General features: G+C 41.5%; 1 protein-coding gene across 2 annotated transcripts in view; it reads right to left on the reverse strand.

The window, feature by feature from the left end:
- Nucleotides 1-12,497, reverse strand: part of LOC111225244 (transmembrane protein 189-like) — a 37,315-nt gene that overhangs the window by 8,810 nt on the left and 16,008 nt on the right. Inside the window, exons 2-4 of one of the 2 annotated variants that reach the window (XM_022750001.1) lie at nucleotides 10,327-10,446; nucleotides 9,950-10,041; nucleotides 1,953-2,097 (exon numbers count right to left, since the gene is read on the reverse strand). In XM_022750001.1, coding sequence (XP_022605722.1) covers nucleotides 1,953-2,097; nucleotides 9,950-10,041; nucleotides 10,327-10,446 — 357 coding nt within the window. The remainder of the gene's footprint in view (nucleotides 1-1,952; nucleotides 2,098-9,949; nucleotides 10,042-10,326; nucleotides 10,447-12,497) is intronic. The other variant, XM_022750002.1, reaches the window with a different exon arrangement.

The following is a 12,497-nucleotide window of genomic DNA, read 5'->3' on the forward strand; positions in this document are numbered from 1 at the left end:
CATCTGCCACCTGCTTAAAACCAAACAGAAGTCTGCAGCTTGCCTTTCACTCTGCTCACTCTTGTTATTCATTAGAGTCTTTGTGACAGTATGACTTACAGCTGTCCTCTCTCTGTCTGCCTCCATCCCTCGTTCCCTCTCTTTGGTTAAAACAGCGATCTCTTGACCCCAGTTCAAGTGCAGACATGACAGTTGGAGATGTCACCTCACTGCTTTCAGCTTTCCCCCATCTACTTCTGTCTCTGTCTTTGTCTGGTGACCGCTTGACACTGTGAGGAGCTTGACATGACAGGTTTAGATGTCATCTTACCGCTACATGACCCTCTACCACCCCCACCCCCCAGCCTGTCTCCCTGCCTCTCTTCTCCATGCACTCTCACCCTCTGTCTCAAACTCTTAGCAGTGACCTCTTAAGGTGCAGACATGACAGGTGTAGATGTCACTGCACCTCTCCCTGTCCCTGTCTCGTGACCTCCTGACTCCCTGCAGTGCGTGACATGACAGGTGTGGATGTCACCTACAAGTGGACCTCGCTACTGCCGTCTCCCCTCTAATCTTTCCTTCCCTCTCGCCCCTTATTCGCTGATCCCTCCTGTGGCCAAGCAGCTGACCTTTGCGTGTTTCCCTTCCACTCCTTTTTCCTCTATTACTTTATTTCTATAGATTTGTTACATCCTTTCCATTTGTATCAACATTCTCAGTCAATATTCCTTGTAACTTCATCATTTCATTTTTTACATGTGACATTTCTGACCATGTTTACAGGGAGAATTCTTGACCTTGATACATTTAATGTTGTTTAGAAACATCTATACTTTATTTTATACAGTTATAGGTATGGGACAATAACCAATATAGCTATATTGGAATATATTGGCTATATAATCGGAATATATTGATATAAAAATAACCTAACAAAAAATAAAAATTATAATGAAAACAATAAAAAATAACCTGCAATTTTTTTTGCAGCATCTGCAATTTGGATATTGCACTTGGCCATACTGCAATTTCAAATATACTTCGATTATTTGTGCAGCTCTAGTCCAAACAAACGTTGTCGCTAACATCGCTAAGTGCTTTCTTGAAAAGAGTTGCCCAAGGGGTCTGAGAAGCTGGTTAATCTAGCGACCAATGGTGTAACTACATCACTCACTCACTCAGTCAATTAGCGACACTGGCACTTATAGGGCCATATAAAGAGCCCTATATAGGGCTGGCACCATGTTGGGCAACACATTAATATCAATATCACCATTTGTAATATTTCATTCACATTTCATAGAGTGTTGGGATAATTATTTTTTGGTTGAAGAGGTAAGATGGAGGCTGCTACTGTCTTTGCAGGTTAATTCCTAATTGTTGGCAGATTATTTTGTCTTTGATTAAACACTGAGCCGACTCGGGTTACAATCACATCAGAGGTCCTCAGATAGAGAGAGGCTTGTGAACAGCTTAACCCCACAACACCGTGGCTACCCTCACCTTTAACCTAGCTAACTGATGTCAACTCCTCTCCTCTACACCCATCAGTGACCTTTTGGCTCAAGCTGAAGTACAGACATGACAGGTGGAGATGTCACCTCCTCAATAACAGGTTGCTCTGTTTCTCCTGCTGATCTTCCTCCTCTAGTCCCTCCCCTCCTGCCCCACACTCATAAGGTCAGTGAACATGATTACCAGAAAAACTGCTCTCCCATGATCAGTGGACACACTTCTCTCACCCCAGAGGCCAGGATACCTTGGCATCTTGCAAAAAGAGTTCACTGCTAAAAATTGTTAGACTCTTTGTAGTTGACCAACTAAAGTCCTCACATTCACATTACACCTTGAGGCAATTGTGCAAACTGTAATCAAACTGGCAGTGTTCATGGTTTTCTGTGCTTGATAGCCAATTAAGAAAATGCAGTTATGTTTGCCTGTGTGTACGTACGTATATGTGTGTGTGCTACCTGGTGTGTATGTGTAGAACTTGTACGCCATGTGAGCCAGCGGTAGGATGGGGATCATACAGTTGTCGCCATTGGTTTCGATGAAGTCGTGGCGAGTAATGGCGGTTGGATCGATGTGGTGCTCCCTGAACGGTCGGATAAATGCCTGTAAGGACAGAGAGTCGGAGGAAGAGAGAGACATTATGGACTGTAAGACTCACAAAACAATCACGTGCAACTTAAAACAATAGAGAAGTTATTCAAACATTTTTTCCTTGATACAGGACAACTGACTTTAAATTGTGAAGAGGGACAATCATTAACCAATCATGAATTTCATTTTGTGCCATAGCAGAGAAATGGACTGCAGTGAAATGGTATGCCTGCTTTCCATAAACAACAATTTTTATGGTCATCCACACACAGATTATAAACCACACACACTATGACAATGTTTCTTGTAAGTGCAGCCGTCTGCAGACAGAAGACATACATTTTACATCTTACACGTTATATAAAGTTTGGGTTATAATTTGGTAGAATTCAACACGGCAAAAGAAACAAAATGACACTATTTTAAATAAGCAGGCTGTCTGTTCCATTAGTTAAAATAACACTGATTCAGTTTCTGCTAAATGGAACCGATGTTTTAAACAATAAGCACAAAAACAGAAGCTGACAGTCACCGGTAGATTTGTTTTCAAACTTAATTTACATGCACTTTAAATCAGAACACAAAACAGAAACTGGAAAGCAAATGCAGATCAAATGCACATACACACACACACACACACACACACACACACACACACACACACACACAGAAACACACACACACACAGCGACTCAGCAGTGTCCAGCATCCTGCGCAACCCCAAAGCTCATATCCAGCATCCTAATAAACCCCGGAACAGCAGTCGACTCGCACAAACACACTCATACACATAAATGACCCATGGACGCCCGACACAAACTCAAAAATGTGAGCTTCAAACACACACAGTCGCAAACCCCACTTGCACCGTGCAGAGGCAGACACCTGTCTGTGAGAGCATGGGGGTCTCAAATGAAAGACTGAATCTGAATCTCACAAGCACAAAAGAGGACAAAAAGAGACACACACATGCACAAACAGGATAAAGGTAATTTATTTCCCTCTGTGGAAAAAGCAAAACAAGGAAGGCTTGCATCTTTATTGCTACAGTGTACATGTGTCTGCGTGTGTGTGTGTAGCCGTGGACACATCAGCATGGAAACTCATTATTGTCGCGTTAGCTGTTCGAACCAATCACACACACACACACACCTATCTGCCACCATCGTTTGTAGGTGTCTCTGCAAAAACTATCTGTTGACATCTTCACTATTATGTTCCCTTCTCCGTTCTCATCTGCCTCTCCCCCACCTCTCCTCTCCCATCACCCCCCTCCTCTCACCGCAGCCCTCAGCCAGATGAAAGGCCGGCTAAGCTGTGGAGGTCGTGCTGAGCGGGGCGGCATCAGTGCTCCCAGTTAATGGCGGGCCACCGGTCGCTGCGTGTCCTCTAATCCCACACCGTTTAACGGCCCGCCTCGCACGACATCCGTTAATCACCAGCTCACATCGCCCATCGCCCCAGCAACCAGCGCTGTCCCACTGGCTGGACAGACACGCCCTTCCACCCCCTTCTTTTCGTTTATGTCCTCCCGACCTTTTTACTGTATTTTCATCTCACTTTTTGTTGGTTCCTTTTTCTCTGTCTCCCTCTTTTTATCCAAATCTTTCTATCTATGCTTTCTTACTCTCCATTTCCCCTTTTGGCCTTCAAGAAAAAACTGACTTACGTCATTCAATTAACTTTCCTTCGATGCTCCAATCAGCCTCATTAGAGTGTTGCCTTGAAAGAGGCACATCTGATAAAGATGTAACAGTAAAGAAAGAGGGAAACTGACACAAGGAGAGAAATACTGATGCTTTTAAAAGACGACTGCAGAGGAAAAACAGATAGAGAGGAAGGATCTTCAAACATATATCCCTAAACTGTAAGCACATCTGGCAAATTTCAATGTGAATTGAGCATCATTGGGAACTAATGAGCGTGACTTGGTCCTCAAAGTGGTGTCATTAGAGGACTGCTAAATCCTTGTTGAGTCAATTAAAGCTCAACGACACGATGACGACAAAAAAAAACAGCACGGCCCAAAGCCTCGCTGAGGAATAGTTCTAAACACTTCTGGGAAAATGTAATGCACTTTTTAAGATAGTGCTACAGTTTTAGTGCTGCGCAGAGGAAAGGCTTTCGTGGATTCAAATCAAAGCAAATCGTTGTTATACAATTCCTGATGAAGAGCATTAGCTGTGTGCTGAATGGGATCATGCAACTGAATGATGTTTGATGGAGACAAAAAAAAACATTTTTAAAGTTTTATTTACTGAATATTGTTTTTTTTTTTTTCTTTCTCTTTTAATGTAGCTGGAAAAAAATGCAGCTCTCTTCATTTAGGAGGAATGATGTTAATACGTTGTAATTGATTTTTGACTGTTCATCAAAATAAAATGTGGATCAGTGCATGTTTCCATTAATTACCTTTTAGGCAGTTATATTCAAGTGGACATGAGAAGATGATATAATTAACTGAGCACCACTAACTGACGCATCGCGGCATTTCTTTGCTGCTTTCCACTTAAAATGGTCTTTGTGGGTTTGTTCTAATGGGTGTCTTTATCAGTCGCTATGGTGATAGAGAGCATGGTGATACGAAGCAGGGCACCTCGTCTAGAATCCAACCAGGGGTGTTGACACATGATTTTATTGTTTATTATTTGGACTGTCTGGTGGAGTGGAGGCATGTGAAGAATGTGTGGCAGTATGACATGAATCTTGTCACAGAGGCGACGCAGCATGAGGCTGTATTTTATCTGTCTCTATCAGCCTTGCATCGCATTGCAACTCCTCTTTTCGTTTGATATACCAACTGTTCTTTTTTTTTTCTGCAGTTTGCTTTTAGTGACAGTGACAGTGTAGATACAGAGCGGGAACATGGGAGAGGACCGTGACATGTTACAAAGGTCCCTGGCTGGTATCCAACCTGACATGTTGTTGATGATTCCACTCAGGTTTCTTTACACACACACATCAAAAACGTGTATAAATGGAAACATATCTTATCTGTGACCTTGGCAGCAAAATTGTCCCTCAGATCCTGGAGACCATATTGGCCATACTGGGCCAACGACTTTGACAGATAGAAAATGCAGTTTCCAGTGGCAGCTGTTACTGCTCCACGGCCTTCACTGCTGGAAATATTATTTATGATCCTACAGCAGTCACTCTTATGAATGTTAGGTTTCCCATTATGGTGAATTTATGGAGAGCAGGAGTCCATATGTGCATACCACATACTTTGCATCTGCATTAATGTTTCAACATGGAGTCTACAGTCCAACAGTGTCTTTTGTTAAGAGGTCCTAACAAAGGTAACAGAGAATAGAGACAAAGTAAAGAGGTACACATGTACACACACAGTACATACATAAACAGCAGAAACAAGTAAATGACAGAACAAACAAATAACAAAGAGCAGAACTGGCTTCAAATGTTTCATCTAGCTTCATGACGGCAACCACTATTAGCCTCAGGTGTTCTCCATCGTGCTCGTCTTTGATATTCAAACTAACCTTAACTGGGAGCACAGGCCCGCTTTATTCTCAGTCTCAAAACCCACACAGAACCAAAAAACAACTGAGGTGTATGCCTTGTGTTTTTGTCTCTCTCTCTGTCTCTCTTCCACCACCACCACACACCACCACACACCACCACACACACACACACACACACACACACACACTTGCCTATTGTCATCCCTCTGTTCTCCACACAGGTCCATTCTTCTCTTCCAGTTAAAGTCTTTATTAGAAGTCTCCTACAGTGTCCGACACACCATGCAAATTTGTGACTGCCACTGTGCTTTTGGTCCCAGTAACTACCCCAAACCCCAATAAATTCCACATCATAAATAAACATCAAACCACATAGTACCTTCAGAACACTAAAAAACTAACTCCACGCTCCAGGAATCATTGTTTAGAGTCAATTGATGGTACAGTGCACGTGCATAAACAACACAATGTAACAACAAAATAATGCTCACTGACAAAAACACATTAGGACATACACAGGATGATGTCACACAGCCTGAGAGAAAATTTAACATTACAGTCTAATCAACACTGGATCCAAGAAGAATGACATCAACCATTAGAATTCATCACACTAAACACACTGTCAATAATGTGGTGTCTGGAGCCAATTAGTGTCAGACTGAATTGCAGTGATGGGATTTACCTAAAAGCTGTGATGCCAAAGCCTCAAAACCACCAGCCTCCTGTGTAGAGATATTAATTCATGAAATATTACCATTTTAGATACTAACAAGTAGAACTATATAAATCAATTAAATGCTCCAACTCATTATTAGGCAATTAACATTGATTTGCTGTTCTGTGCCTTTGCAACTCATTTATAATCTGCTTTTAATTTGATTCAGTGGATGCTAATATAGAATGCTAGTAAATAGAAAAGTGATGCATCTCACTAAATCTACAGCTGTCACCTCATGTTTACATTACGTGTGATGCTGATGCCTACTGAGATTGAGGTTTGAAAAAAAAAAAAAACTTGGGTTCCTGCTGTTTGCCATTTAAAACGGACTTGACTCATTTTTTGGCAGAACAAGATGTAAACCCAACACTGACATGTAGGCTGAACTGGGAAGTCGGGATTTCAGGGATCCCGGTGGGAAATTTCAACTGGAACAGCCCCTGAAGTCAGAAGTTGCAGGAACCTCAGAGCCCACGATCTTGGCGGAGATCTCAGCTTGTCTCTCAGACATATCCACATGGATGAAGGAACGCAACCTTCAACTAAACCTCTCTGAGGCTGAACTTTTAGTCGATCAGTCTCTCCATCACAATAGCAACATCAGATTTGCTTCTTCATCTCTCAACCCAACCAAGGTCACGAGAAACCTGGGTGTCATATTTGAGGACCAGAGATCCTTCTCTGACCATGATCCTGTCTCCTATGCGTGTTGCTTTGCACATATATATATATATAAATATATAAAAGCCTGAATCAGTGCACCAACCAGTTGTTGGTCCAGGAAATGGTTATCTCTCACCTCGACTACTTCAATGCCCTTCTGGCGGGCCTCCCTTCACGCACAGTGAAACCCTTACCAATGGTCCAGAATGCAGCATCCCATCTGGTCTTCAGTCGATGGGCACGTCACTCCACTGCTCATTGACCTCCAATGGCTACCCATGGCCGACTGAATCAAATTCACGTCATGGTTGCTTACCTACAGAGTGACTTCTACTCGAACTTAATCATACAGGCTCAATCATTCTCAGCCACTGCATTCCTCCAACGAAAAACATCTGACATCGTTATGCCTGCTCAGAAGACAATCGCAGTCTAGACTGTTCTCATCTGTGGTTCAGCGATGGTCGAGCAAGCTACTAAAAGAGAGCAGGGGTCTCCCTCTCTATTGTCAAGAATCTCTTGAAGATTCATCTCTTCAGAGAGCACCTCCTCTCCTAACACCTCTAACACCTTAACATGCCTAACTAGCACGTACTATGCACTTTCGCTGCATTGCTTTACCTGATCTTCTTGTACTTCGCCTTATTGAACAGATTTAGTACTTAGTAGTTACACCACGGTCTCCTACTGCACTGGATATTTAGTGATGTCCCTCACTTGTAAGTTGCTTTGGATAAAAGTGTCTGCCAAATGAGTAAATGTAAATGTACTTTCAGCACCCTCCACCATATTTTTCCCTATATGTGCAGCCTGCGCTCCTCAGGACAATAAATCTTTGTTCCAAGAGTACTGCCTTGTAATTATAATGATATTACACGTTTAACTGACTCCACACTTTTGTATCAGTGTAATGATGTATTTAACTTTCATAAAGAGCATTTGTAAGACATTCAGTTTTTCAGGAGAAGGAAGTTTATGTGACAAATTTGAATTAAATCAAATAAATATAAATTCATTAACGACTGACTAATATTACACTATAATTAATCAAACATTGACACTACATGGGTTCAGCATGAATGAGAACTCTCATTATAATTAGGATTTTTCAGGTCTCAAAACACACAACAGTTTCTGCATTTCAACTCATTAATTATCAATGAATATTTCATAAACAGAATTAATAGAGGATGAAATACACACACACACACACACACACACACACACATGCACTAAATTCCCATCTCATTAATCAAAACAAAGTTCACATGAACCAATCTGCATGCTGCACCTGATCACACTGATTTTAATTGGCTGAAATGAGGGTAACCTTTACTCTAATTGGCTGTGCTAAATGTGTGGGCATTAATGTAGGTGATGTGTTCCAATGTAAAAACTAAGTGTATGTGCATCCATCTTAATACACACCCACATAAATATGTGCATACACATCTTCTGGTGCTGTATGGTGACAGGTTGCGGAGGTTCAAGGTGAGACCATTCACAGAGTGTGTCCGTGTGTGCATGCGTGCGTGTGTCCGTGTGTGCGTGCGTGCGTGAATGCGTGCGTGCGTGTTGTCTGTATTGGGGACCATGGACATTACTGTCTACAGGGAGATTCCTCTGTGAGACAGTGACATTTAGTTTCCAGGTCACTATAGCAGTCCTGAGGCTTGGGGGAATAAGGTGTAACCACCACGCTGCCATGGTGATACAGCCTCAGGAGAGAGGGGACACTGGTACAGTACAATATCATCTCCCTCGTCTGTGACTCACTGGGTCATTAAATGTGTTACAATATTCTTACATGTTTTTTTGAAGGACTCAACCTTTAGATTGACTATAAGCTGTTTTTTTTTTTGGCTAAACTTCCAGCTGCAAAAAATCCTATGCAGCTGCCAGACGTCACCGCTGTTTGTCTGAGGAGTGAAGACTGAAGTGCTCAAACACACATTGTTGAAAATAAAGTTTGAAATCAAATTGAATTCCCGAGAAGAGTTCGCTTTCCATCGATTCAAAGCAAAAGACATTTACCATCATATGCACTGCACATAAGACATGTTAGAAATGTTAGAACACAGTTAAAGAAAGTGAAAGATCTTTTAGAAGATGTCAGTTTTTGAGATACAGACACATCAGACGCAGACAAATTTAAACTTTTATACTTAAAAGACACTTTCTTAAAACTCAAACTCAACATTTATTCTTCAATTCTGAATTCCTTTGGTTGATGCAGCAGTACAAAATGTTTACATGTTTAGTTTTACTGTTTTACTGTCAGTGTGTTTTTTCTTGTGTTTATTTTTGTTTTAACTTCTAATTATTTGTCAAGCATCACTTTTTTTGTCGTAGCAGAAGAGCTATTATTACCAAAGGAATTCTTTGCTGCTTTGAAAAATATTTTTATTCACTTTCTTGCCAAGAGAGGATCCATACCTCTCTCACTTCTGTGCATTAAGTATGAAACTAGACATAAGAGAAGTTTCGCTTAGTGAAACAACAGGGTGAAACAGCCTGGCTCTGTGGAAAGGTTCGATAAACCCAGCTACTTGAAGAAATGTCCAAAAATTATGTGTCTAAAAAAATACAACATGCTGAAGGGTGGATCATCTCAAGAAGCAAAAAGTGTTCTCCTTACAAAAGACATAAGGCGCCAAATGAAGCGCCTGTAATGTAAAATGATCGTGACCATGGGAGGTCAACAATTATTAAGCTGAACAGCTACATCCTAAAATACTACTTGAAATAGGCATATTCTCCATTGTGTTGGTGCCATTGATTGTAGCACCAACACAAGAGAGAGAGCTACACTAGCTCCAAAATGTCGACCCAATTTCTAGTGCTGTTATTAATAAGCAAATTCAGTTGTGGCCAAATAGGGATTTCAGGGGAAAGGGAGGGTTTACTTTGTAGTGAATTGTTGAGAACTGGCTACAAGCTGTTCAGTGCGGCCAGACTGTCTGTGTATGTATATGTGTAGTGAACGTTTGCTCACCTTGCCAATAACAGGGATGTCCACAGATCCCCAGGTGTCCGCCCCCCAGTGCACCATCCCCGACGCAAAGTCTGCCGTCACTATTCCTAGGACTGGCAGAGAAACACCGACACCGAGGAGGAAAAAAGGAATAACATATGTTTTAGCAGATGTGTAAGCAAAGACCAAAACATAATTTTTTACAGAAGTGTTACAAAAACCTCATGTGGATTGGAACAATGACGAGGGACCGTTCAGAAAAATGATTCCCAACTTTTATAAAAAAAAAAAAATTTCTCTAGGTAAAAGTCGAACAGTGACTGTGATATGTAGTTTTATAGTGAAGCTTTGTCTTAACTCGGTCATTCTTCTACCATCACAGGTTTTGTGACTCTCACCGATGCCAAGGATGATCTTGTAGATGTGAACGGTGGAGAAGTGCAGGAGGAGGAAGGAGAAGTTGATGATGAAGAGGAAGAGGCACAGAATCACACACACCCACTCCTGGAGCCGCTTACCTGAAGATAAAGGACACAATCGATCAGAAATACTAAATTTATTTATCTTAGTATCGTCAAAATACAGATTATGTTGTTAGGTGGAGAGGAGAGGAGAGGAGAGGAGAGGAGAGGAAGTTGAGGATGGGAGTGGGAATGATAAGTAGTTGAGGGTGTTTGGCTCTGATGTGTTGTATTAATGAACTGGTTGAGGTCCCTGCCACCACTGGGAGAACAAGTAACTCCTTACCAGGGGTCAAAGGACCATTCACCCACAATGACAGAGAGTGTGTGTGTGTGTGTGTGTGTGTGTGTGTGTGTGTGTCCAGGGTGTTAATATGTAATCAGTCAGATGAAGACAAGTGTATTCCAGGCAGCAGGGTCACGACCTCTCATATGTGAAACACCAAAGCTGACGCAGCACCAAGCCCGCACGGGCACACACACACGGGCACACACACACACACACATGCACGCACACACACAGCGTGTTTCAGGTGGGAGGTGGGCCTCTGCAGGGACAAGACCAAACTCATAGGTCAGCAGTATTAACTGAAGGACAGAGGGAGATGGACTAACTGAAACTACTCATACTCTGAACTCACACATCAGCAATATTAAGAGAGAGAGAGACGGGAGGGTCAAATGCAAAACCCTTCAGCCATACAGCCCTGAAGATTAGAGATACTGAATTATTGAAAACACACACACACACACACACACACACAGCAGATCTGTAACTCATCTAATATCAAAGAGCACCATATCCTGCAGGATCTTTCATTAACTTTGATTTTGTTTGAATTGTCCCTTTATTTCCTTTTTTCCTTTGTTCTGCCTTGTCTGACCTGTTAGTACAAGCAGGAAATGTCCATCAGTGTATCTCACTAAATTACAGAAATAAACTATAAAATGTTAAAATATAAACAGCCATTTGTTCTGTTTTTAAGTCACTTTCGTCTGTTCTTTGTCTTCCACTCCTCCGACCTCCTTCCACCCTTCTCCTAATCCTTCTTTCTTTGCCAATCTAATGTGCTTTTAAAACATTAATGTGTTCAGATCCTAATGTATCACACAGCATTAACAGCCTATAAGATATTCATGACAGCTTTTTTTTTTTTTTTTTAATAAAGCACACAGAGAGTGTGTGTGTCTATAGGCTTGTGTGACTATGAATATGCCATCAGCCTTTCATAAGGTATGGACTGCAGTGGTCATCAGAGATTTAAAATATGTGATTATGGATATTTCGCGAATCATCAGATGTGACCCTTAACCTTCTAAAAATAGACAGTATCAAAGTTGTGAAGAGTCAGATAATTCAAGAGTAGACTGAAGTTCAGCTCCTAAATAAGTTAGACTTTGCTACTCAAAAAAACCCTGACAGCAGTCGGACAAGGCAAAACATATTCAGTATATTTTGTGTGATGCCCTACATCGGTACACAAACAAGGTATTTTATTTTCCAAAGTTTAAAGGAACGTTTTGGAAAAGCTGCTTTTTGCTTTCTTGACCGATTCCACTCGTATCACGGTATGGTGAGTATAAAGCCACAGCCAGCAAACTGTGTGGCACCAGGCAAACGCTGTAAAAACAAGATATAACGTGTTCATTAGTGAGAGCCCGGCTAGCTGTGCCCCTGTTTCCAGACTCTGTGCTAATCTAAGCTAACAGGCTGCTGATGGTAGCTTCATATCTACCATACAGTCATAGGGGTTGTATTAATTTTCTCTCTCTGCAAATAAGCAAAAAGAAAAAAAAAAACCTTGCTTCAACATGTATAACAGCAACAGTTAATATTGACATTTATATCATCAATTTTACACTTACCAACACAGACTATGTAATAAGATAGATACCACGTCACATGTTGAGGAGGCAACCCATTAGTAATCGTCTGCTTCACAGACATAGCAAGAAGATGAAAACATCTGTTCCTGACGCAGAGTATGAGCCCTGCATGCCTGAGCACATGAGGTTACTGAACAGGCCAAATGAATAGTCACTGAAAATGTAGCAAAAAGCCAAGTTTACAAGAAATCTGCCTTGATTCAAAGCGAGTGAATGGAGTC

The sequence above is a fragment of the Seriola dumerili genome, unplaced genomic scaffold (assembly GCF_002260705.1).
Source record: "Seriola dumerili isolate Sdu_G_001 unplaced genomic scaffold, Sdu_1.0 BDQW01000147.1, whole genome shotgun sequence".
In the NCBI taxonomy this organism is placed as follows: domain Eukaryota; kingdom Metazoa; phylum Chordata; class Actinopteri; order Carangiformes; family Carangidae; genus Seriola; species Seriola dumerili.